General features: G+C 39.4%; 1 protein-coding gene across 1 annotated transcript in view; it reads right to left on the bottom strand.

Moving 5' to 3' along the window:
• SPOCK1 (SPARC (osteonectin), cwcv and kazal like domains proteoglycan 1) overlaps positions 1–26,130 on the bottom strand; it is a 311,679-nt gene that overhangs the window by 40,651 nt on the left and 244,898 nt on the right. The window contains exon 6 of the mRNA XM_063349571.1: positions 23,548–23,662. Coding sequence (XP_063205641.1) covers positions 23,548–23,662 — 115 coding nt within the window. The remainder of the gene's footprint in view (positions 1–23,547; positions 23,663–26,130) is intronic.

Raw genomic sequence — 26,130 nt, 5'->3', positions numbered from 1 at the left:
CTGAAGCCATGCAATAAGTATTTACTTAATGGGCATGCCTTCATTCTGGAAAGGACATTAGCTCATACTGCGGAGTATCCTTCGCCGATTTACCTGTGCATATTTATAATAAAGTGAATAATATTTATTATATGATCTTCTCCTCAAGTTATTTATGTAGTCAAGGTGAGGAATAATACAGAATAAAGATTATATAAATAGGATTAAAGATCAGGTCTGAAGAGCTGCAGTAGCTCATATACAGAAGAGAAGCAGATGGACATTTTCTAGAGAGAATCTGTTTATTACTATTATCACAAAGTCTTGTGCCCACGAGAAGAGAGTCAGGATCAAACAAATGGGTCTGGGGAGAGGAAAGAGGCGATCTGTATGTGCTCAGGTAGCTCGCTGGTTATGAATTGAGGTTGTGAAAATGAAAACATTCATGAAAATGAGACCATAAATGGGTACTTATTGCTGAATTCTGAATGCCTACCTTGCCTTTTTTCATATGAATTTTTTATATAAGCAGCAAATCTTGAAGGAAGCTTCCATTCACTGTTATCTGTTGGTCCCATTTATTTGTCTTCTAGCAGATATCTGTCAGTTCCTTAAATACGTCATTTATTACCAGGCTTTTAAAAATCTTTTCTGTAAATCTACATTTATATTTTACCGTGTCTTCCCACAATTCTTGTAAAGTATCAGTAAGAGCTTGTTTACATATGAAGTTATTTATGGACAAGAAAAACCACATCTGCTTCCTTCAAGAATGATTCCATGTGCAGATAAACCCAAGGCTATACTACATTCTCAAGGCACTCACAGAAAGCTAGCAGAATAAGTGGTTAGAAAGTGCTTTGGGGAAAAGTATCTTGATACCTCGTTTAGAATTAGGCTATAGTGATATTAATCTTTTCCTTCTTATCTACGTACCTATGAGACATCTCAAACACCAGTGAGCCATTTCTGGAAAATATGCTTCAATATCCTTCTGAGGAGAATGTAAAAGGATAAAATCCAGATGGCCAGCAGTTTTAAGAGAGCAACTGGTTGCTTTGAACTTCACCCTACTTTACCAACCTGTTTTTCAAAACTGTTCACCACGAAGTATTATGCAAATATCATAAGGCTACTCGTGAAAGAGTTTTTGTGTTTTTTCTGCTGAAGTTAATACCTTCTAGAGACAGAGGAAAACAGCACTATCAGTGCAATAGTTGCCTGACTCGTTCACTTGAAAGTCACTCAATTCTACGGGATCAAAGAGGTCCTTTCCGATCATCCACATTATTGTGTATATTTTATTCTCATCCCCAGAATAATGTCAGGAGGGAGCCAGCATTCCGTCCCTCCTTCTCCCAAAAACGAACAGTCTAGAATAAGCAAAGCAGGTACTCAGGGTGTGCAAGTAATGCAGGCCTGCACACAAACCGCGTACATTTACATTTTATTCTAAAGCATGGTCCAAGCTAGACTAAAAGTTTTTGTTTTCTTCAACTGGAAGACCGTATGGATACCAACATAGAGAGCCCATCAACGGAGGAGATGGAAATGAACATCAAAGTCTCCCAGGGAGCCCAACATGGAGGGAAATTTGATTTTGCTTTGCTTGGTCTTAACCTGCAAGTCCAGTTAGGAGGAGCTGCGCTGCTGGTACTGATCAGGCTTAGCGTGATGCAGCTACTGGTTTGGCTTCCTTAAATTTACACGTTGAAGCTCTTTGTTCCTTCCTGCAATTGCAGGTGTGCCAAGCACAAGGTAAGGTGAGCGCCAGTTCCTCCGGGGGGAGTGCTCAGCCCTCAGCCTGAGCAGGAATGTGCCGTCAATGCTGAAAACACGAAGCGGCACAACACTGCGATGGTGCGGCAGTAGGCTTAGTGTAAAAAGTAATATTTGAATTATTTCCCATTCTTGCTAGAATCATTAACATAAAATCAATTTATGTTGTGACATTTTCAGTTCTCATTATGATCTCTGTCACAAGAGGGAGGATTTTAATCCCCCGTAAAGTCTTTAAGAGAAAGCAGAATAATATGCACTAAATGCATTATACATTTTCTAATATGACCTTTTCATGGTTCTTCGGTTTGACTGCCTGGTCACTCCTGTTCTTTGGCTGCCTTGGTAATCTGAGAGGAACAGGTGGAATGGTAAATAATCAAAATACTGAATCTTTAAAAGGTTAACTTCATACTGCAAGTGACTCATTTATAGGTTATATATACTGTATGTTCATATTCTGCAACCCAGAAAAAAGCTTAGGAAGAAAAGCAAATGGCTGACTATGACTCTTCTCGTGACAGCGATAAAAATTATTTGGGAAAGCATTAAGATGTCTGTGCAATAGGTACTAATTTTATTCTGCCAATAGTTCACGTGTACTTATGCTATGTGAAATGATCTACTCTTTATGGAGATGTGCGGAACTCTAGTCACTCTTCACCCTTAAAAGGGCTGAGAGCCTCAGAGAATGGTTTCGAAATGGGAAGTAATGCTAACCATCTTCCTGCTGTTGTGTTTTGGGGGATTTTTTATTTTGTATGAAACCTAAAAAGTAATCAAAAGTGAACCTGGTACTGAGTACTTTGTAAAATAAGCGCCTCTTCTCTTGTTATTGTTTTCAGCTGTGGCAAACTGCAAAGGGACCCAAGGTCACGCAAGAAAAGAGGGGATTGCAAGTGAGAAAACAGAGAGAAGCCAATATATCCACTCAAGGAGAGCATGGAGCAAATGTGGAAGATATGATCTGGCATCTGAGCGTCCTGCATTAAAACTGGAGAATATCCTTTTGACTCTGATGCTGCCCTACATTACTATACCCAAGCCCAAGAATTCTCCCAGGAAAAGGGATGGAGACAGGCCAAGAAAGGATGTCAATGCCTGGAATGATTTCTGTATCAGTAGCAGTGATTTTTTTTCTAAAGGAGGGCTGGACAAGGAGTATAAAATATCACATGGTCCGATAATGTACCCCCATAATGCACTCACAGGTATACAGAAATAAGGGAATGGCACAGTATAGGTGCCAAATGAATTAATAAAAAATATGAAAGCCCCTATATCACAGAGATGTAAAACTTTACTATAGCATGCCTTCCTTACAGGAAAATTCTTAGAAATGAACAACAACAAAAAAACCAAAAGGGAGAAAATTCCTCTTTAATGGGATTTTAGAAAGAATTCTCTTATACAGAGAGAAGTGGAGCTCTGGGTGGCAGGCATCTTTGAAAACCAATATCCTGTTCTGCAGGTTAAAGGCATTTAAGGTCCTTACATAGGTATCTGCAGACCATTCAGTGGAGACAGGCGGCTCCTTTTTTCATTCATTCCTTTTCCTACCTCTATCACAAAACTCCTGAGAGCTTAATAACGTACGGTCCAAGCAGAAATATTTTGGGTGTGGGTTCAACAGTTCAAACATGACGATTTGTCTCTCCTTTGTGTGGGCTGGGGAGAAGTCACCTAACGAGGCTGAGAGCTTGGCTTGAAAGTTTCTATGAAGTCCTAACACTATGTCCTCATTAATCATCCCAAGAAAGGGAAGACAGGGTTTTTCAAGTAGTTGAAACTCATAAGCAAGTTAACTTTCTGCTCTTGTGTCTAGGAAGGCTTTCAGAAAGGTGAAAAAACACAACCAACACACAGAGAGGCTACTCTCTATTCCTTATTAAAATGGCAATAATCTCTATTGCTTTGTAGCCTACAAAGCAATAAAGAGCTGCTAAGATTAATTAAACCCTGAAAGGAGGCTGAAGCGTTTAATCAATCACCAGTGCTGGTTGTTGCCACTATACCATTCATAGAGATTATTATATCGCAATTCAAATTACAAAGCAAGGCATTTGTAATATAAGAAGGGCATTGCTAGTCAATTTTTAAATATCTAGTTCCAGGTATTGAGGACCTGCTTTTTCGCAGTATCTGAAAACTGTTAACAAGTTCACTTCACACTGACCATTCCCTTCAATTGTGGGTGCTCAGCACTTCTGCAAATAAGGCCTCAGAGTCTCAAATCAGGAACCCAGAAAATTAGAAGACGCAGCTAGCGACCCTTCATGGAAAATCTGGCTTAGCAAGATGGGCAGCATTACAAAGGAAATCAGTGCCAGGAACTGCACAAGGATTAACTCCTCCAGGGCAGCACACATCAACTGCTCTGCCTACGTGACTTTTTTTTCTTTATTTTCTTCACCCTTTGCAATTTGCTGCCTCTTGTGCTCCGCAGCTTTGTAGAAATACATAACTGTTGTCTCCTCTACTATGGAACCTGACCCGCACCAAACCAGGAACATTCTGCACTGAATGAGGAAATGATGCTACGGACTAAATGGTCGACAAACATGTAATTAAAAACTGTATCATATTGCATACAGAAAAGGGGTGGAATTAATCCTATCTGAAAGACGGACTCAGCAACCTCTCTCACTTTCAGGTGTACTTTGAAAAACAAACAATTATCTGAGAATGATTTCAATTATCACAGGTTTTAAAACCACATTCAGAAAGCTTCAAAACACACTTTTCTTGAAAAAAGTGAAAACATGATCTTGCATAATTCCCAGGCTGGTGACATTCAGGTGTGAGATGAGAAGAGAAACATGGCAATAAATCTTTGAATTCATGCACAAATCCCGCATTTGTTAATAGCATGTTTGCTCTTGACATCCAGTGGTTAGTGTGTAACTTTAGGGCAGCTATGGGAGTATACCACCAAATTATACATAATTCTAATTTTTTAAGAAGGCCGTTTACAGAATCTTAAACATATGCAACAGCAATGGGAGTCACAATTCCTACGAATTGGTGTGAACTGAACTCCTTTAAACTCCTGTTCTTTCAGAGTTGGCTTTATTTCTGTTGAAAGGCCATCAGGCTGTGAATACTCCAGGACAGGTCCTCCACTGATATAAATCAGTACTGACTTTAATGGAGCTATGTGGATTTACAGCAGACAGAAATCTTGGCTGGCTGATTGTCCAGAGAGTGTTAAAGCAACCGACAACACTACCATTTGGAGAACTCCACTGAAAATAGGTGTTCCCTACAACTTCTGATTTTTGGCATCTGAGACACCTATGTGTACGACACAAGTCACTAACGCTGAAAGATTTCAAGTCTATTTGAAGTAGAACAATCATGACAAGAAAAGACAGACTAAAGAGTTTTCTATAATGATAGCACTTACCACATATTGTATACCATCTATGTTAAGTACTCAAAGCACTTTCGTAAAAACCCATTCATTTCCTTTCATAATATGGTCAAGCATGACATCTAACACACGAAGTGAGAATTGCCACTGCAGCTTTTTGGAACCGATTACCACTTACTTCACCCGGGAACAGCAAATGCTATTTCAGGAGTAATCTGAATCACCGATGTGCTCCACGCAGGAGCTGGTTACATCTCCTTGATATGGAAGGATAATCTGTCACAACACTGACAATGCACAGAGCAACTGTGAATTATCCTTAGGTTACTCCAGTGCAGAAGAAGAGAAAAGGAGGTTTACTTTCATGTCCTCTCGATGGAGGTGGCTCCATTTTGGCCAGGTGTCCAGGACATTTGAACTTGCATTTGAAGGGCACACACACAGGTTCACCCTGGGCAGAACGGAAAGGAATAACGAGCATTTTCTAAGACCTAGGGAGACAAACAATTCCCCTGGGGGACAGGATGCCAAGGAATAAAAGATGGGATGGTCACACAAGGTTCATTTAGCTTAATGGTCCGTGGTGATGACCAATGGCCAACTCCCACTGCCATTTAGGAGAAGGTACAGTTGTACCTCTCCAGAACGCACTTCCAACTTCCCATGATTTTTTCACTATTTGGGGCAGAGATAGATTAAAAATGTGAACAGGAGGCTAAAATGCAGATGCAATGACAAAGTGTCACTGAAGTATGCCAGGAACTGAAAAGCCTTCATAAGCATGTGGAGTTACATACACGCAAAATCATCGCTAACAGAAAATAGCTAATATCATGGGAAGTTACTGCACTCCTGGGGAGAAAAGCATGACTACTATTATTATTGTTATTATTATTATTTGGCATACAGTTTCTGTGCTGGAAAATGGAGTTTTGAGGCAATCAAAAGTAATTTACAAATTGGGATCGACACGCTGAAGCACTGAAATGTTGAAATTAAGCTCATTCATTTCAAATTGATGTCTCTGCTTCAAAAACTGTCAGATTTCATTTTTTAAAGTTTTTTAAAAGGTCTTTTACTTTACCAAGAAGAATTACCCCCTCAAATCCTGACTTTCCAGTCCAGTCAGTAAACTGAAAAATCAATTATTTGCACAGTACTGGTTTTGGGGAAAAAGGCCAGAAGAGAAGACAAGCACATACGAAAGTCAGTGGGGAATCAAATGGAGAGTGAGAGAGAATAAACATGGAATTTATCCACAGGGTTGACAGAGCCTCGCAAAAAGCTGACTGCTATTCCTAATTTATATTTAGAAGCGTATGGGGAAAGAGAGGAGAAGAAACTTTGCTGAAAGTGGAAAAGCTGGCAAGCGTCACAGCCACGTACAGAACCCAAGTGCTGCGACTTGGCAAGAGGGCAGATGGTCTCTGCTCACCGTATTAACACTTCTCAGCAGAAGACAGCCATTTAAAAAAGTGAGGGAGAAGTTGGTCTCCAAAATCTAAAAAGGAATTAAAAGCATATGCATGACACAACAGTCCCTGAAGCAAGCTAGGTATCTACACAAAAAAGGCCTGAGCAGAAATTGGAAAAGAGCCCTCTGGCAGTCCAACTGAAATGTCTTTCTATGGAGGAGAGTAATTATTGTTTTGGAAGGAAACTGAGTCCAGCAATTAAAGCAAGTGCTTTAAACCACTGCTAGAGGTATCCTGAAGTACGTTGCACAAACCACGGAAACTGTGCGTGCATTTGTTTACCTGTGCATACGAATGAATCCCTAATTCTCAGAGGCAATGTGAGGTTGAATCCATTAACATTAGCAAAGTGCCCAAAGAACTCAAATAAAGGGTTTCGATGGCACAAAGTGTTAAAATGCCCACAACCGGCAGGTTGGTTAGCATTTAATGGCAGCAAGACGAACTGGAATAACAACATATTCAAATACCCAGACCGTCCCTGCTTATATTAAGATTATACAGGTTATCTGAGAAGAGTAATGTGAGGGAGCAAGCACTGCACAATAAATGCAATTTATTAAGGATTTTCTCTAGCTAGGCCACATGGCATCTTTCCAACCCAATTTCTTTATGCAAAACAAATCATTTTGCATAGATTTGCTTGTTACTAACATGAGAAGAGACTTATTAACAACACAAATTACATCTCACTTAGATTTCATTTATTATCCTGAATTAGCTGGTGAGTGACTATCCTCGTGCCTTATCTGTGTAGGCATTTACAGAGCACTTACTGTTGTGGCATCAACGCCACTCTTCATCTTGCTGTAATGCCTGGAATATGTATTCAAAACAGTCATCTGTGAAATGAAGCAAGTTAAGTTTAACTTTGCATCTTTGAAGGAGGAAGAGAAGTCATTTGCAGAAGCCCTGGGCATTCCGTCCTATTAAAATAAAATTTCCTGAAAGTGTCTTAGACTGTAACTGCTTTGCCCTACAGCATTAAGACCAGTATTTTCAATAGAACATCTACATCCAGCTCCTTTGTAAGCGCCAGTCCAAATTTGAAACCAGTCCTTTACAGCCTGTCTAACAAGCTACCCACAGAAGCAGCTGGCTGGCTGGATCTCTCCTGGCTACTTTCTTCTCCTCTTATTCCTCGTGACCTACAGCTAAGGACGTTTTTCACACTGCAGACCCATGGCAAAGACCCTCATAATCTTGTTAAGGGCTGGCATACTTGACTTGCAATGCAGAATCCTGCATTTGTCTCCTCAGGGAAATAAACACTTTTAAAGAGGCTTTGGACTTCTAAAATGACTTAAACAAATCCAATGGCCACACTAGTAATAAGTGAATCAGTTTTCTACTTCTCACAAAAATGTCTACAGTGAGGAATTTGGATTTTATGTGCCCTTATACAAACTCATCTACGGCTTTATTTTTTTATTGCTCACATGTTCTCAAGGGAAGGCAATTTCTCTTTCAAGCAGCAGTGACTTTAGTAAGTCAAAGCATCCAATTGCTAGAGGAGGGTTTACTTTACCTCTGATCACTGAAACCCCGCTGTGGAATACAATCTGTTTTCAGAAGAGCAAAGAGGTGAAGGACAAAAACAAACGGCAATTACTCTGAGACTGTGAAGAGCTTGGAGACTGGTATTCTCTCGCATCTGAATTAGGGTAAGAAAATATGCTGGTCAAAATGTTGCCAAGGAAAACACTCTGTCACTGAGCACGCTGAAATTTGTCCTGCTGTCATCTAGAATACTAAGTTGTAATATAATAGTATGTAATATTGGTATTTATGGCTGCTTTTTAAGAAAGATTGCACCAATTTGTTAACTTGGCTTTAGGATAGACATTAGGCAATGACATGATAATATATTCACAGTTTGCACCAGTAACTATAATTCCATTATTTTATGACTAAAAACTTTCTTACTCCTCTCAATCCCTTGCCATACCAGCGAAATGAGCTTCTGAACTTCCCCCTTGACCATCTCCTTGAAAAATAACTGCTTTTCAATCTGAATTCATGCAACGCCTTTCTTAGGGATTCCACCAGTCCAAAATATAACACATTTAGTACATGTATTTGAAGCACCAAGAGAAATAAACCACAGTATTTTGGACTATCAACATTGCCAGAGAAGCTCTGTCTTTAGCATTGGCAAAAGAGCTGGCCGTGCAATGCTTTTATATACACAGCAACTCTGCCACAAGGAACCGGTCATTTACCCAGATACATTTCAGGTTTTCCAATGGGTATGCTATAATACTTTCTGAGATTACTAAATAATCAGAGCAGGCTTGAAGATAAACCTTTAAGATCATGTGTGGCAAAATATTGCGCAAATGACAAGGGGCAGAAAAAAACACACCAACCCTCATTAACTTTCAATCACCTTGTAAACATACATTATACTGAGCAACCTCAAACTCTTCATGCTTTTTTCCAAAATTTTCAAATACAGAAATGGGAATTCCAATAATAACGGGAATATTATTTGGGATTATTTACAAATTTATTTATTATTTAGAAATACAATCTATATTTATGTAGAAATATAACCCCTTCTTGTGACATTTAGTGATTAAAAATAGCCACAATCAACCAACCAAACATAAATGCGTTTGAAATCTAGTAGCTTTTTGCTGTAAAACAGGAAAGTAATCTCTCTTTATAGTAAGTTAAATGCAGGAGCTACTCTGTGGCCTTCCCTAGTTCTGAGAGCGTGACACACAAGTCCAGGCTTGCTTAAAACACAAGGTGCTTTAACGTAACGTGGTTTCTCAAGGTCAGGAGGAGGAGTTTATTTCTGAACCCTTTGTCTCAATAGCGGTGTCATGCAACATGAAATAGCACCACCACATATCAGCAGGTTCTGAATTTCTTTTGAAATGCAAAGACCTGCCAATGAATCTGCTTCTCAGAAGCTTAATATATTGTTTTCACTTGCATCTTCTTTATTGTCGCTCTCTTATACCCATACTTCAATTGCACACAGCATCTTTCCTTTATTGAGAGCTGCAGTTAATCAGCTGGTTCCATAAAGCCCCACATAAATTCTGTTTTATGAATTCTTTGTCACAAGAAAGTAGCCAAACGCCTTGTGCCCCAAGACTCAGCAGGAACACATCACCTTTGTACAGCCTTGCAAAGCTGGGATGGAAATTACAGCAGCCCAAGAACAGAAACTCCTCAATCACCTTCGCTCTGGTAGAGTTGGTAATGAAAAAATAGAACCTAGCGATGTTTAACAGACAGGTCTTAAAAAAGACAGCGAGAAAAAGAAAGAGAGAAAGCAAATCAGTCTGGGTACATGAGTGGATAGGCGTTTGCAAGGTTGCCTTTGCAACAGAAGAATCTTGACAGTGTGAAATGCTGCCATGAGCTCACATTTTCCAAATCTCTTTGAAGTAGCAGATGTCTTTCCCCCTTCCTCAAATTCCTCATTCGTTTTACACCCTAAACTATTGGGCTAAAAAAAAGTCTATAAAAATACGCGCAAAAATATCCTCTTTTTGATGTAATGCATACTGAAAGAATTGCCTTAATTTATCCTATCATTTAAATACCAGTATCAGGCTAAAGCCTTCAATGCGTGTTGTCAATAGTGCTGTGGCATTAACTTTTAGGAGATGGGACTTTTTACCTTGTTTTTGTACCAAGCACAAAAAAGTCAGCGAGGGGAGCGGTTTAGCTCTAGACTGAGGCAGAGAAAAACTCACTCTCTCTCCTATCTCAGCTTGAAATCATTTCCGATGAACATCACTGACCCAAATTTATAAAAGACTCCAGACGAGGTCTTACCAATGCCCCGTAAAGTATTATCAATATTTCTGGAAATGCCTTTCCTGCCATGCCTGAGGGCTACAGAAGTATTTTCACAGCTCGGAGCTGCTCGTAGTTATTCTGTGACCAGTTAGCACACTAAGGTCATTTTCTCCTTTAGACATTTCTAACCAAAGAGCACTTAGATTAAAGCAGATGTTCATATTATTAGACCCCAAGTGTATAATTACACACTTTGTGCTAATGAACTTCTTCCCATTTCTATTGCTCCAGTTCTCAAGGACATCCAACTGAAAATACAAAAAGGAACTTTTTAAAAGAAATGTGAAATACCGTCCAGTGTTTTTTGCAATCAACTTGACACCTTTTCATAAAAACGTAAACTGAACAGATAACACTTCCTCCCACTTGCTTCTTTATTGAAAAATCTATTTTAATTATTCATTGCCTTCTGGATAACAGCATTCACAAATGCAGTTACTGTATATGCTATATAGCAGTCACCATATGTCTTTCCTCCTCATACAGTCAGAAAAATCAAAACACTTAAAAATGCTACTACCTAATAAAACCAAACTGTTCTTTAAAAACGCTCATCTACTTTTTTGGTTGAGAATTTCTTGTTTGCTTATGGGATTTTACTAAATTGAGGAAAGGGGTTCATATATAAGCTTCAGTGAACAATCTTAAATATACAAGGTGAAGACTGTTATGAAAGATTAGTTATTTAAAACGTCCAGAACAATAGTGTTCATATGTAAAATGAAAGGGCAGCACGATGCATACTTCGTAACACTGTTCAGTTTTGTGCTTTTGACAATTTCCCTCAAATTAATTCTCCACTGCCCACCAACAGTGCAATTAGAGATAAGGTGCTTCATCTACGAGAGACCTCTTCCAATGCTCCTCCAGCCCAGCAGGCTCAGAAGGACGGACTGGGAACAAGGGAAGGCTTTGCCGTGTTACCCAGACCAAACTCACTGCGCTCTGGAACTGCAGGATCTCCCCTTTTCTGGATGGTATTGGCTAGAAATAAACACTGGGTTTGATGCAAAGAAAACTCAAGGTCTGTAAATCTTCCCCGTGACTTCACTATTTTTCAGGCCATGAAGCTCTTACCAGGAAAACTGCTATACGGTACCTTGGCACTGAGACTTCTGGAGACGAAGTTGTTTCTGTTGTTTCCTGGGTTTCATTTTGACTGAACACATCTCAAGGGGAAGCTAATTAATCCCTTTGTGAAAACCACGCAACAGAATGAGGCACCTTCTACATATAACTATTTTCTTAACCACATCTGAATATTGTACCATAATGTTAATAAAAGATGTATTACGCTTGAGAAATACTGAGGCATTCCTGTTTCACAGTGAGATATTACAGAGATCAACAGCCATGTACCATAAATGTTTGGAAAATCATGTTTTAGGCAAAGAGGTATATATGGTTTTTTTTAAATATACTTTACAATCCCAAAGGAAAACTAATTTTGGTTGTCTCAACTAAAATGCTCAGGGAACCGTGTTTTTCAAAAGATCTTTTCCCTTCTATTTTTTTTGCATCTTAAACTCTCCAAGAATATTTGCAACCCTTTCAAGAACTGGAAGTCTAAACCTGAATTTCAATTGAGAAGGATCACCGAGGCATTTGTAACGTGCAACTCGCTGCCTGAAATGACTATGATGTGATTTTATTTTACCCAGTTTCCATTTTTGCTGTTGATGGGGATTGCCTGATAAGTACTTGCTGTTATAGACCATACTTACAATTTAGACAATAAAAGAATCCGCCTGTTGTCTGTGCCTGATAATTCCTAGGCCCTGACTATCGTTGTCAACAAATGGAGAAACAGGACATGACGATACGTAAAAATACCTTCAGAGAAGCAAGATAGAACAAGAATATAGCAATATCATTGTATAAAGTATATTCTCATAAAGGAAACAAAACTTTTCTTCTATAAATATACCCTTCTAAACAATTATTCATGAAATTCTGTCTCACTTAGTGGAACACAATATTAGAAAATTGTCATAACAACAAAGTTGGAAAACCATCATACAGTAAACAGATTGCTTGGACATAAGCCTAGCCTCTTTCTGTGTTACTATTAGCCAGAAATATTATAAAGGCATGTCTGAACGCTTGTAGGGGACTAAGGCTCTGTAATTCAGCTCCAAATACAGATCTGACTGTCCAAGCCAGTCCCCAGGAGGTCTCCAGAGAAGCTGGACACCTGCAGGGAAGGTTAAATAGCAATTTTGAGTGACCAACCCCAGTCTTCTGAGCTTGAGCCCGTTATCTGAAAAATTAACTGAATACATACATGTATGTTCTAACATTTGGGACAGAAAGATCCCATGCTGGTTGTCTGGAAGCTCCTCTAATAATGACATTAATTTTTTGTGTTGCAGGGTATTTTAGTAAGCGTTTTCTCCGTGGATGATGGACTCTTGTCTGACAGAGATGGACTAAAGCCAAATCATTCAGATTTTAATAACTCACAAATGCAGATCCTGATTCTCATTCTAGTCCATCTCTAAAGAGAGACGTCTACTTTACAGGAAGCAGATAACATTATTTTTTTGATTTACACACAGTCCATTAACCTGAATTACAAAAAACTGCAATTCTTCAGAGGAAAAGGAATATACAGATCTCCCTGTTGGGACAGTGAAAGCTGTAGAATATGTAAGCCTATGTATTTGGAACAAGGTGGTAATACCTCAAACACCGTCTCCCTTCTTCTACACTAACAAATAGGAAATTAGAAACAGAAAAATTCACAACTAATTTGACACAATGCTGAGAAGTGCATAGAAAGTAACAAACTCTCTGGAATAATCAATTAGTCTCTAGTCTATATTAATTTATACCATTACAGACCCAGAATAACTTTACCAAAGGCCACTGGCTCAACATCATTGATAGAACTTTTCCAGATTTATACTGCAGTAACCAAAGATTGCATTTAGTACTTAAGATACCAAGGGAAAAAAAACCAACTAAGCAGAAAAAGATGTATTTGAAATTTCAAAAGTCTTATTTTTATCTGTATTCTATTGAAAAGGTTTGTATTTTTTTCCTCACACTAGAGATGTTTTAGCTTAACGCTGCAGTGATAAGCACTATAATTTATTTCACTGTCAGGTTTCTGGGGATTTTACAAACTTTTTCTTGTATTAAATGTTAGGGAGATATCCCCCCCAAATGCAAAAATCAATATCCATGAGAAAAACCTATATGAAACCAGTCTTAATTTATTTTTGTTTATGATGAGAGAGATTTTAGTGCTCTAATTAACATTATCAGCGGACAAACACCTGCTGTTCCTAGATGGTATTTCTATTAACACAGTGTGCCACTTCAGTCGTTTTCTGTTGCCAATCCAAAATCAAATTACTCCTTGTCTGAAAATTATTGTTATTTGTTGGCACTAAGTGTTTACTATGTGTGTCATTTTCTAACCTCTTCTTTATGGTAAAAAAAAAAAAAATCAATAGCCATTGTAACATTTTATTTAATAAGTGTTTATGAAACTCTGATTACCATTGAGCTGTCTTAAGTATACTCTTATTGTGTTTTGTGGGTTTATACACCCCGGTGGCATTTACATCCTGTGCATATCAAACTGGGAAGTTGTCTGAGTCGTCCGCAGGGCCAGTGACACAGGTTATGCCCATACTGCCCTCGGGAGCTGCGCCCACTTCAGATTTGGGTTTGCTGAGTCGGGTGCCTCAACCATGGAACTCTAGGACCACCAGCTCCTCTCTAGCTGACACCAGCCGCGCGACTGCTGAGCTTCGGGCTTGCCAGGTACCCCGCGGTGCTGAGCACGTCCCTGCAAGGCAGCCACCTCCAGCGCTGCCCCAACTCATGCTCCACGATGGAGCAGACCTTGCCTGGCTGCAACTCTGCAGCCTCCATGTTGAATGTGACGTGACGATCCACAGCTACTGGCTGTATGGTTGAGATCCACCAAATCAATTTGTTTATAGTAGTCCCATTTTAGGTGGTGACCACTCCTGGGGAAGGGATGAAACCCACATAGCCACTGATCAGCCTGGGGTAACAGTACAGCTCTAACTGCTCATGAAAACGTAAGGACTTGCCTCAGCCACAGAGAGCTGCCAGAGAAGTAGCACAGCCTTAAAAGTTTTCTTTCATAGGATTTAAAAAGGATTTAAAAAAAAAATCCTACTGTTTTTAATATAATTACACCACGACACAGTTATTTTTATGCAGTTCCTGTCTCCCGCTGCCGTCTGGGATTAGTCTTTATTTAGCAATGATGAAGAGTTATGTCTCATGTCCTGGTTCAACCTCAAAAAATTATGACAGAAATTCTGGCTTAATGTTATTCTGTCGGCACGCTACCTTGTTAAAGAGATGCATCTAGTAAAGTGCAAATCCTGCTGACAGTGATGTTGCTACTACAGTCAACATCATTTCAGCAAGTACCTGAAAGAAGCAAAGCGAACAACATGCTGCTTCTAGTGCTGCCTTTTCCTCCTTTCTGTCACTTTTGCCTCTAAAGCTGAAGTTGTCTGTTATATTTGGGAGCCTGCTATAATTTGACGAAATCCAAGGAAGATCACGCTGAAGAAGTGACAGTTAGTCGATGGATGGTATCGTCCCTAACTTGTTATCTGTCTGGGGTCTGCTATGATCAATGCTTCTGTGCTGACTTCCAAAACCTTAGAGCCAGACCAAAATGCGAAACAGCTTCTACAGGGGACAATCCTTTCTCCTTTTCAAGTTCATGTCAAAGCAGGCGTCACATACACACCCGAGTGCTTTCTGTGTATAATTCTTGAAAATACAAAAAATATTTAAATTTATACTCTGATTAAAAAGCATTCAAGTATCATAGGTTCAAACCTGAATTTACTCCTCAAGCCTAACACAGCTTTTTGAGCAGGCAATTCTCCTGCACAACACAGCCGTGATGGAAAGCGCAGCAGTCTGAAAATATGCATTTCATTTCTGCTGTATAAATACTTTACACATATAATTCAAAACGTCAGTATGTGCAGAATGAATGGTGGTGACAAATCCAATAGTATTTGCTCAAACTGGAAACTGATTTTTGATATGATGATGCAATCTCTTTATATTTTTTCTTTGTGAAGGTTTGAGCCCTTCAACTATACCATTATGACCGTTCACACACACATCCTAAAATATGACGCTCACATATTTGTGAAAAAGAAATTTAGAATTGTTTTGTCATTTGTAAACTTTACATTTCACATTATGTGTTGGTTAATTATACAGTCACAGTCAGTCGTATTTGGGAACAGGAAAAATACCACACAAATTCTATAAATAGCTAAAGGCCTTGTCTTACAAACATCGATATCCTTAAATGTGTTCAGATTACCTCACTCACCAAAGACAACGGGGACTTACTCAAGCGGTAACTTCTGAGTACACGTGTTTGCAGTGACAAGACTCAACTCGCAGCACAGGTTGTTTTATTAATTGATAATTCAGTCATTTACTTTTTTTGTATTTCAAACAATGAAAACAGCCAAGAACGTAGTACCTTTCTCCCATTTCTGTTTCTGGCAAGACTAATGTCTTTTGTTTATTGATGGATACATTCTACGTTCTTTAGTTTCTTTTTTTCCAATAGTTTTTTTGCCAACTTTGGAACGTAGAAACCAAGTCTTAACTTTTCCTCAAAAAAAGAAATATTAAAAGCTGTCTAAACTGAGAGGGAAGACCATTCTGGGAGGTGAATCAGTGAATCCTGGTGCATGCAACCGCTATAGAAGCTGGTGACCCTTTCCACCTCCAAAGTAGATATATCAGCTGGTTTTGGAACAGAATGGGGCAATACTTTGCATACAAGGTTATATTGTGCCTTGTCCTTCCACATTCTTGTTGTTTTCATGAAAATATTTAAAAGGAAGCCTTAAAAATTAATTTGGCTTCTGCGTTGATCTACATGATTCAAGATACCTCCTTGCCTTCTTCAGGGAAGTACCATACTTTTAAAGTGTGATAACTACTAACCATAAGGCCTGACAACATTTGTCCTAGTTTACTAGCAAAAACCTAGAAGATTCTGTAAGTGATTTGTCTGCAAGGGTTTTGCAGTACCTGAAACTGTTCCGCATGATGACTTGTTAATTGTACGCCCTGGAAATTCCTTCCATCTCGCTTCTGCAATACAGCGAAGTCATTACAAAAATTGTGGATGTTTTTGAGGTTAAATTACGTTGATTAAAGATGTTTCACTGAATTTGGAGGGGAGCGGTAACTACTATTAATCCCCTCACTATATGTAGCTAGCCTAGAAATCAATGCAAAGAAGGTGTATGATTTGATGGGAACGTAAGTGATATAATTTCAGAGTGATATAAATAGCAGCAGTTTTAATGTTTCCCATTCAGCATCATCTATTGCTCAGCTGCAAATGTTTCAAGATGATCAGATTTTCAAAATGGATCAGAAAAAACATTGTATGTACTGAACACATGGAAGACTTCCTACCCAGGTAGGGAGTTACAAACACCAACCTTTGCTAAGCAATCCTTCGTTGTTGGTGGACGCGGTTAAGTATTGACCACACAATCACATCAGTGTTTCCTTCAGCAAAGAGCTGGGCCCAGTGACCTCTCCACCACATCCTCTTCTACCATCTTTCCATGCTACAGTAAAAGGACTTCCAATTAATGGGTCCTTCCTGAGCTATTCCAAGGCTGCTCTGTATGAGTCTTGATAAAACACACCTCCTTCACAGACATAGCAGAAGATACCAGAGTGATGTGGCGTAGGAATATAAAAAACACATCAGGAAAAACTAGCGTGTGTATATCAATCCATCAACGTGTCCTCATTCACATTATTAGCTTTTTCGATCTATTCCTTTTCAGCATGTAAGAACATTTTATTCATGTAGGTCTCAGATTGCGCATTCGATTTAACATAACACTCCTACAAAAATACAGGTTTTCCCACGAAATATGCCTACTTCTCACTTTCTTTAATCAAATACTAATTGGGTGCAGCCACTTCACTACTCACAGACGATATCTAGCAGAAATGAAAAAAATTAATTTTTTGTTCTTTTAGGAAAGGAATAATAAAGACTGACCTGCTTGTGTGAAAGTTTCCAGGTAAAATAACACTAATAATTATTATTTACACATATTAAGTAACTCAGATTTACTTAGGTACGGTCATTTCATCATGTAACAAATTAAAAGACCGAATTGCAGTATTCATACAGAAAATTTTGGAGCAAAAATATCAGATCCTGAATAGTTAAGAGATAAAAATCCTACTCTTTAGTACTGAAGTCCAGAGAAGGAGCATGTCAGTGTCTGGAACACACATCACTGTGTTCCACATCCTTCTATCTGTCCTGCACTGAAAGTTACTCTTTGGTTTGAACAAACATAATTTCTCCTCTGTAATACAGGAGAGTCTGAGACTCAAATAAGTCATTTAAAAATCTACCTGGAAATTCAGTGTCAGAGGAAGTCTTTTTTTCAAAGCTAAAGACAGAAAAGGAAAAAATTTCCTGGCAAATCAAACTCAGGAACCAATTTCAACACAACCATGTTCATGACTCATACTTCATCTTCATAAACTTTAAAATGATGTACTGTACAGTCATGAAAACTTGTGAATAGCGATTTGAAACTGAAATATTTGCTGAAAGTAGATTTCAAAGGAAAGACTTAGTTACGAAACTTTAAATTCTTTTAGTTGTCAGTCATTCAGGCACAAAAGCGATACAACTCATTTGGGAAACAAGATTGTGATTTCTCCAAATGAACTTCACGCACTGAGTGCTCTTTTTATAAAGAAATGGAACATTAGACCTTCTCATCCGTCACCCCCGATAGGGCTGGTAGTTAAATGCCACAGTTCATATCCCAAACTCTACCTAAACAAGGCAGATTCTTGATTGAGCTTGCCAAGACCTATTTCTGTAACTTAAACATGTTCTTTTGGTTCCCTTTCGAAATTTAAACATTCAGTATAAGTGAATATATTTCCTTCTGCCTATTGACCCCACGTTTCCCTTATCAAGATGACAGCGTTTCCTTAGAAGTTGCCTTGGGCACTTCTACAAGGTCAAAAAGACACAATACACAGATAGGGATAAACCTACTTTGAATTACTGCATCCATTCATGCTCCAGTGGCTCTGCAAGCCTCATGGCAACGAATCAAGACTGGTACGTTGGGAGTCTAGCACTCAACTTAGAAAACACAAAAAGGAGGTATGGTCAGAAAGAGCCCTGAGATGCTGTTAAACATTTACCATCCAGCCTGAGCCGCTGCACTGCAAACACACGCAACAAACAGGAGACACACAGGTATGGGAGAAGCCGGCAGAACCACGTTATTGCAACTGTGAATTCACATTTGCCAAGAGGTGCCCCAGTCGCTGCGCAATGTTGTTTTTGATAGGACACACTGCACATTCAAGGGAAAAATCTCTTCCCTTGCCAGTAGGCTCTGAAGAACCAAAACTGGTTGTTTCTCTTCTGATGTCCTTTGTTTATTGAGGGGTTTTAGAAGCTTCAGCTAGTGCCAGAATAAGGTACACTTAATGAGAACTCTAGTTAATATTGCAGAGCTTTTGGAAAGAGGTACCTGAAAACCACCATCAGACAGAACTTTGTGTCTAACTTCTGTCAGGTGCCACTAAGTGAGTTACCAGTCCTTTTCTTCTGTTGAAATTATAGCCTTATTTATTTTATAGTATTAGATAAAGGGACATATACACTCTGAAATGGCAGCTAACCTCAGGGTAGATTACAGCTCAACCTTTGTCTCTGGGTATCCAAGTTGAAAATCAGTGGTTATCATGGAAGCATATTGTAAAGCTGGGATACTGCTGTGAATAATGAAGCATATAAAGTGTTTTGATAAACCAAAGGAATCTAAATGAGCCTCAAAAAGAAAAGAGAGAAAGCGTTAGGGCTTGTCGTCTTTTCCAAAATCTCCCATTAGTACCCTCACAGAGTCCAGTTTTCTAGCTCTCAGACTCTGACTCAACAACTGCATTAAGAAAATGAAGAACACGATCCTGCCACGTCTTCAAAGATTTAACTTTATGGTAGAAAGATTATATTGTTGTTACTGACGTTAAAGATAATCATTCTGGTATAGTTTTCTTTTGCTAGCATTTGTGTTATTTTATTAACGTCTCCATAATACCAGTTAGCACTCTAAAAGGGAATTCCAATTTTTAACATGATTATTAGTCTTGATTTTCATCCTCAAAGCAGAGATGCTTTGGAAGGAGCCTGGGGAGGAGGAAGGAGTACGACACAGACACTGCAGTCAATTGTTACCTCCGAGCACATACACTTAGATTGCTTTTCTTTGATGCTGCTGCCAATTTTATACACAAGCGTATAAAAAAAGGTCATGACATTTAGAATTACAGTGCTCTGGAAAATTAAATGTTCCTTTACATTTTTAATTTCTGAAAGTAATTTATTATGGAATAATATTTGAATATGATTGAATGAATGAGTAAAGATTAATGCGAACTGTCTTCAAATTGGAAGTTCACAACCGCAGACATTTAACCTTGTTGCATAACAGGCATAAAAAAGTTTATGTGGTAGCTCCAAGAGCCACATTTCCATTTTGCTGGAAGCATTTGCACTGTAATTCTCCTTAGTATTTTTCCACTGACATGTCTGTATGTTGTATGAGGTTTAGCATTTTCCACTGAAGATTATGCCGTATTTGAATGGATTTCACAAAACTGGCAACTAAATAAGGAGCAGAAACCGAGTCCCAACTGTCTATGTAATTCTTTTATACAAATTTTTATATGAGAAAACAAACTACTGATTTTTATACCAATTCAGCAATATTAATGATACCATAGTACTATACAAGAAAAATAAAACAAATTTTTGTGAAGACTAGAGGAACCACTAAGTTACCAAGTAACCAAAACGCTAGTCAGAAGCTCCAGACTGAGAGGTCTGGAGATTTGGTGAAGAGGAGACCACGCCAGCGCTGCCCTGACCAGGCTTCAGGGCCCTGCCACCCTCTGCCACGTGATGGCCTTGTCCATCTCACACGCGTCACCTCAGGTACTAGTCAGGGCTTATTGCTCCAAAGCCAGGTGACACTACTTGTTGAGCAAATAAAGGAATCTTACTTTTTTATGAAATGTTTTGTGGTCAGCAATTAGAGTTCATAACTCTCCCATGAAGCTGAGGAAAGCTGGCAGGCTTCCAGGCTGTAAAGGGCAGACGCACGCAATACCGAATCCCTCTTCAGATGCTGCTAAAATTGCACCTGGGTAAAATTTACACTAGTATATAGAATTTACTCATGTTTTCTAATGGAAACTCCTGGGAGTTCTTCATTAGAAGACTAACAAACTCCAAAATATTCAGCGTGAGACTCCATTACAGGCAGCGGGCCAACTGAAGAGACAATGTCTGAAGAAAAGAGACTGAGGAGGGTAAGGTCAAGGAAGCCTTCAACTGGGATGTTATTGCCACATTCAAAGATCCAGAAGGAAGTTAAAGATAAAGCAAGTTAGAAAGCTCCTTTGCTATTGATTATTTGCTTCTAAATACCAAATCCTTTTGTGGGCAATTTCAGCACCTAACCCCAGAAAGAAACAGTGATAAAACAAAATACTATGCTGCTATTATTTTTTTTGCATATACATATCATAGAATCATAGAATGGTTCCAGTTAGAAGGGACCTTAAAGACCATCCAGTGCCACCCCCTGCCCTGGGCAGGGACACCTCCCACCACACCAGGTTGCTCCAAGCCCCGTCCAACCTGGCCTTGAACCCCTCCAGGGATGGGGCAGCCACAGCTTCTCTGGGCAACCTGTTCCAGTGCTTCACCACCCTCACAGTAGAAAATTTCTTCCTAATCTCTAATCTAAATCTCCCCTCTTTCAGTTTAAAACTGTTACCCCTCATCCTATTGCACCCCTCCCTGATAAAGAGTCCCTCCCCATCTTTTCTGTAGACCCCCTTTAGGTACAGGAATACCTAAAGGGGTATTATACATATATATGATATATGTATAGATAATACATATATATGCATATATACACAATCTCTCCTGCTTATTACGCTATAACCAGGCTCAGGAGCAGTTTCTTTGCATACACTTGATGCAGGAGATGACACACTACTGTCTTCAGCGTTTTGGATGTTTCCATACGGACCTGGCAATGGTATCCCTTATTTCCCAGGTGACTGCGCCCCTCCAAGGGGGCACAGCACTCTCTTCCTGCCACAATGAAGACGGCAGAATTGAGGCATTTAATATCCTTGTCCCCGGGGGCAATGGCAGGAGTACTGTGAGCTCAAGTTTGGCCTCTTGAAGAAGCCTTTAGGAAAGTTGCTCTGCAGATCTCCCAATCCATTAAATTAATGCTTTGTTGGCTGGAGTTTAAGTTTTGAGTCAAGAAAAACAAAAGCCTGGGCTTCAGAATACATATACCCTGTCAAATTGCTTTTATCAAGATAAGTGTTATTAGAATCTTTTTTCTCCTGTGTGAATGAAATTTTAAGCTTAAAGTGTCACTGAAGATTTATTAATCTGATACTCTTTCTGATAAGGGCAACAAAGAGGGCATATAGGGAGCAGCTTATGAGAAGGAAAGTATATGTTTGTGCCTGCCTACAAGAAATAGAAAATATGAATACAGCAATTTATCAGTGGGTATACTATAACCAAAAGATTCAAGCCTCATAAAGCAGTATTACAGTTATATGTTGATTTCAGAAACTTGCCATCTAAAATACTTCATTTAAGTTTGCTAGCAATACAGAAAAACGTCCGTGATTTGCAAAAAATGGAATAAATGTGAATTTTCAAAACCTAGGCTGGAGAATCCCTTCTTGTTCTAGAAAGCAGATGGAGGCCTAATGTGAAAGCTGGTGCTGTGCTAGAGGATGCAGCAGCAGAGCACCACCAGCAGGCTCATCGGGGCCTGGACAAACCAGAGGACCTGTTCTTTAAATTTTTTCCCCCTGTTTCTGTGCCTGCTACTGTCAGAATGTGTCCACAGTGGGGAGGAGGAAGAGCGAAGAGAGGTTCTCAAATATTTTTGGGTCAAACAGACCATTGTTAAAGCCTCACATTTTTTATACTCCGTGTGGTGCACAAGGCAAATAAACACATTTCACTACTTAACGTGACCGAATCACCCCGTTGGCTTTGTGAGCCCAGCAGCGGCGAGCGAGCTCACCCCCTCAGCACTCCTCCGAAGAGAGGGGAGCCAACGCTGTACTTACAAATAGGCTCATATTCGCTTTGCCACAGATGCTCACGCCAGCACACACATCTCCTTACTCTCGTTCCAAGAAACCACAAGCAACAACTCTTTTCCCTTCCAAAGGGCTTTCCCCATAACAGGGTGGAAACTCTTAGACAGCGCCTGGCTGCGGCACTTGCCCTGCTGCTGGACTTTGGCTTTTACTCTCTTTTGCAAGAAGGAATTCCCTTTGGGTGAGGTCAGGCCAAGACAGCTTGTGCCTACTGCTGTGGAAAAGAGCCGGGGGAGTGCATTGGCGCACCAGGCTTACAGACCCAAACAGAGAACTCACCGGAGAGGTGGCGGGGAAAATGGCCATTTGTGCTGAGATGCCAACCTTCAGTTTTATATAACATCATTTGCTACGAGTTTGGTGTTGAAACAATTTCATATGTAAATACAGATATGTATATATATTTGTTTGACTTGTAATTATACCATTAATACCAATAAAAACAAAAATGATAATTCAGATCCCATGTAATACATATGTGTGACTTTAAATGACTTTTTTGTTAACACACAGGCTACTTATTTTTTTTTAATGAACCACCAAGTAGTATTTTCTTCTTTTCTATCTTCTTTTATGATGATTCAATATCTTCATTCAAAAGATTTTCCCTCAAAAATAAGAATCATTGCCCAGAACTCAGTTTTCCTATGAGACTCTATCAAGTGGGTGTTAGTTTTGCAGTAGTTAAGGTGTTGGAAATCACTACATGTTTAGAAAAGGATTCATTGTACCTTAGCTTTTTCTCAAAAAGTGTTACATATAAAATCTAGTTAAGAAATGTCTTTCTCGAAGTTTTCTGAGAACGTGGAGTTTCCTGAGAACAGGAACCAATTAATCTGCTATAATTCCATTAACAGCTCAACTCACCAGTCTTCTCCGTCTTGTGTTTTGAAGTTTCAGGTCCCGGAAGGCAGGGGCAGGGCCCTTCGCATCGAGCTGTGATGGTTTTGCCAGAAGTACACGCATGAAACTCCAACTTGCACTGGAATCATAAAAGAGGCAAGAATATGTTTTGAATTAGGACAAGATATAAAAGCAGCAGCTGTGGATTAAATGAGAAATTGCATTTAGCAGTAATGGCATTGGACAGATTGCAGAACTTCAGTCTCTATTGAAAATGCCATTGTTTTTATTATTACAGATAACAACAATAATAGCTACTTCCTATGCAGAGTTTTGCACGGCACTTCTAAATGTTATTGTTATTATTCGCTGCTTAAACATATGGAATCTGCAGCATAGAGAGTTGAAACAATTTCTTCTAGGTCACCTGGTAAGAAGCAAAGCTGGGAAGAAAACACAAACCCTCCAGAATCCCATGTGTTTCCCATGCTACATGACCACATTTCGGGTGTGAAATCATGCCATCTGTTACCATTACCGATGTATTAGTTTGGTCTTTTGAGGAGCTGGGGGCTCTCAATTTCCACTGCAAGCAATGGGCTTAGTCTGACCAGTATCCATGAAAAGATATCAAACCTCACAACAGCGAGAACTGAAAGAAATCAGCTCATCAGCTGATGAGACTGGTCCTTCAACATGTCAGCTTTCCTCAACAAGGAGGAAATTTTAAATTACTCCTACCAATAACTATAAATTGCCTTAACAGTTAACAGCATCATCCCTAAAAATAGCCATCCATCATGCCATTAACTCCAGAGGTACAACAAAATATTAAAACTGAAGAGTGAGGATTAAGCTATGAGCAGTACAGTATAGTTCCCTATATCTGCATATCGTTACTCGTTCCTTTCCCTTCCCTAAAACCTCAGCAGATGGGATTTACAGCACCTCTCGACAGCCACCACATTCGAACCATTTAAGGACAGCAGGACATGTGCAGTATTTGACAAATGAGACAACTCAGGAGAATCACTATTGCAAACGTGTGCTAGTTAAAATGCCCTGATTTATAACATACTGACTATTCATACCCTTTGCTGTTTGCATTATATATATTTTAGTGCCGACTTTTGTCTAAGAGCCTCGTGTCTGCGTAGTTGCTCTCTCTGCAGTTACTGCCCCAAGGATATTTTCCCCAGACTGGGCCCGGCAGCACGGGTGCTGGAGCTTGGACTAATGTACTAATAAAGTGGGAGTAAAAGAAAATAGCACACAGAAGCAGGAACAAAAATGTGCAAGGCGTTCTCTTTGGCTTGAAACCTAATGAACTGAATTCAATCCCATTTTTTTTTACCTTCTTCAAGCACCGATCTGAGGGCTTTTAATGCAAGGGAGAGTTTTGCCTGCAGTGCTGAGGCTGGCACTCCTCCCTGCAGAGACTGCCTCCCACCAGGGGAAACTGGAAACGTTGGGCTGTAAAATCCCTTTGGTAAGTCTGAGTTTTATTATAGATTAATTCTTTCTCATTTAAAAGTAGGCCAGCATGCTTACACAGTGCGAGACACAATGTGTTTTGAAACTTGCAGCTTTTCTGAAGGCCGAAGGACACACAGCGTAAGACCACGGTGTTACCCAATGAAGATGCAGTGGGCAACTGGAGCGCGTGTAGCAACAGCCACTGATGAAAATCACAGCATCATCTTCTGTTATTTTGGTGCAGTGGAAGCCAAGAGAACAGAACAGGATGTTGTTACAAGATAAACACCTCCTGCTTTGAAAGTACTGCAAATATCTTGGCTTTGCCTCTGTTTGTTTTTGTTGAAAGGGTTCATCTTTGCCCAGGCTTTAATCTAGCAGCAGGAGACTATTACCCAGTGCCTGCATCCTATTCTGTTGACATTATCTTCCGGCCCTTCTGGACTTCAGTGCACTGTGGTGGCTGTGTGCTCTGTGTGATGTTCTGCCCTTCTGATTTAGGAAATGCACGGCCACACACAAACATGTGCAAGCTTAGCTTGCACTTTACACGAATTTCTTGCAAGACTGAAGGGAGTACAAGTACTTATTTTTCATCTGCCGGCTGTGTAACTACACTTTGTACAGAAGACAAACCCAACAGAAAGCACATCAGAAGGAGAGGAGAACAGGAGAAAGGAGAACACTCTCTGAGGGCACAGTCCTGAAGGCAACAACTCTTTCTGCACCATATTCTGATAGTCAATATGTTATTGAGAACACAGGCAGAAATCTTCTTCCTACAGCTGGAGTTGATAATTTAATCCCTTACAAAACATCAATTAGTTACATATTTTATTATGCATAATAAATGTAAATTATACATCTAAGCATTAGCAATTATACTTCAAATGCCACCTTTAAGATGATAAGACCTATTTTCAAGACCGTTATTATGTGCAGTTAAGAAAGAAAGAGCTTTACACTTGGAAACAGCAAGGCAAGTTTTTCCTTAGCTTTCCTTACAATTGATAAAAATGACAACCAAAAAGCTCAAAATAAAGCAAAAAAAAGAAACTGCTTAAAAATGGGCTGTCTCTATGATCTTAATGTGCAGGGCAAGAAGAGGAGCTAAACTCCTTGTCAGAAGGA

Source organism: Chroicocephalus ridibundus, chromosome 11 (assembly GCF_963924245.1).
Source record: "Chroicocephalus ridibundus chromosome 11, bChrRid1.1, whole genome shotgun sequence".
Lineage (NCBI taxonomy): Eukaryota > Metazoa > Chordata > Aves > Charadriiformes > Laridae > Chroicocephalus > Chroicocephalus ridibundus.
The sequence above is the reverse complement of the archived record's forward strand: the minus strand, read 5'-3'. Positions and strand labels throughout refer to the sequence as shown.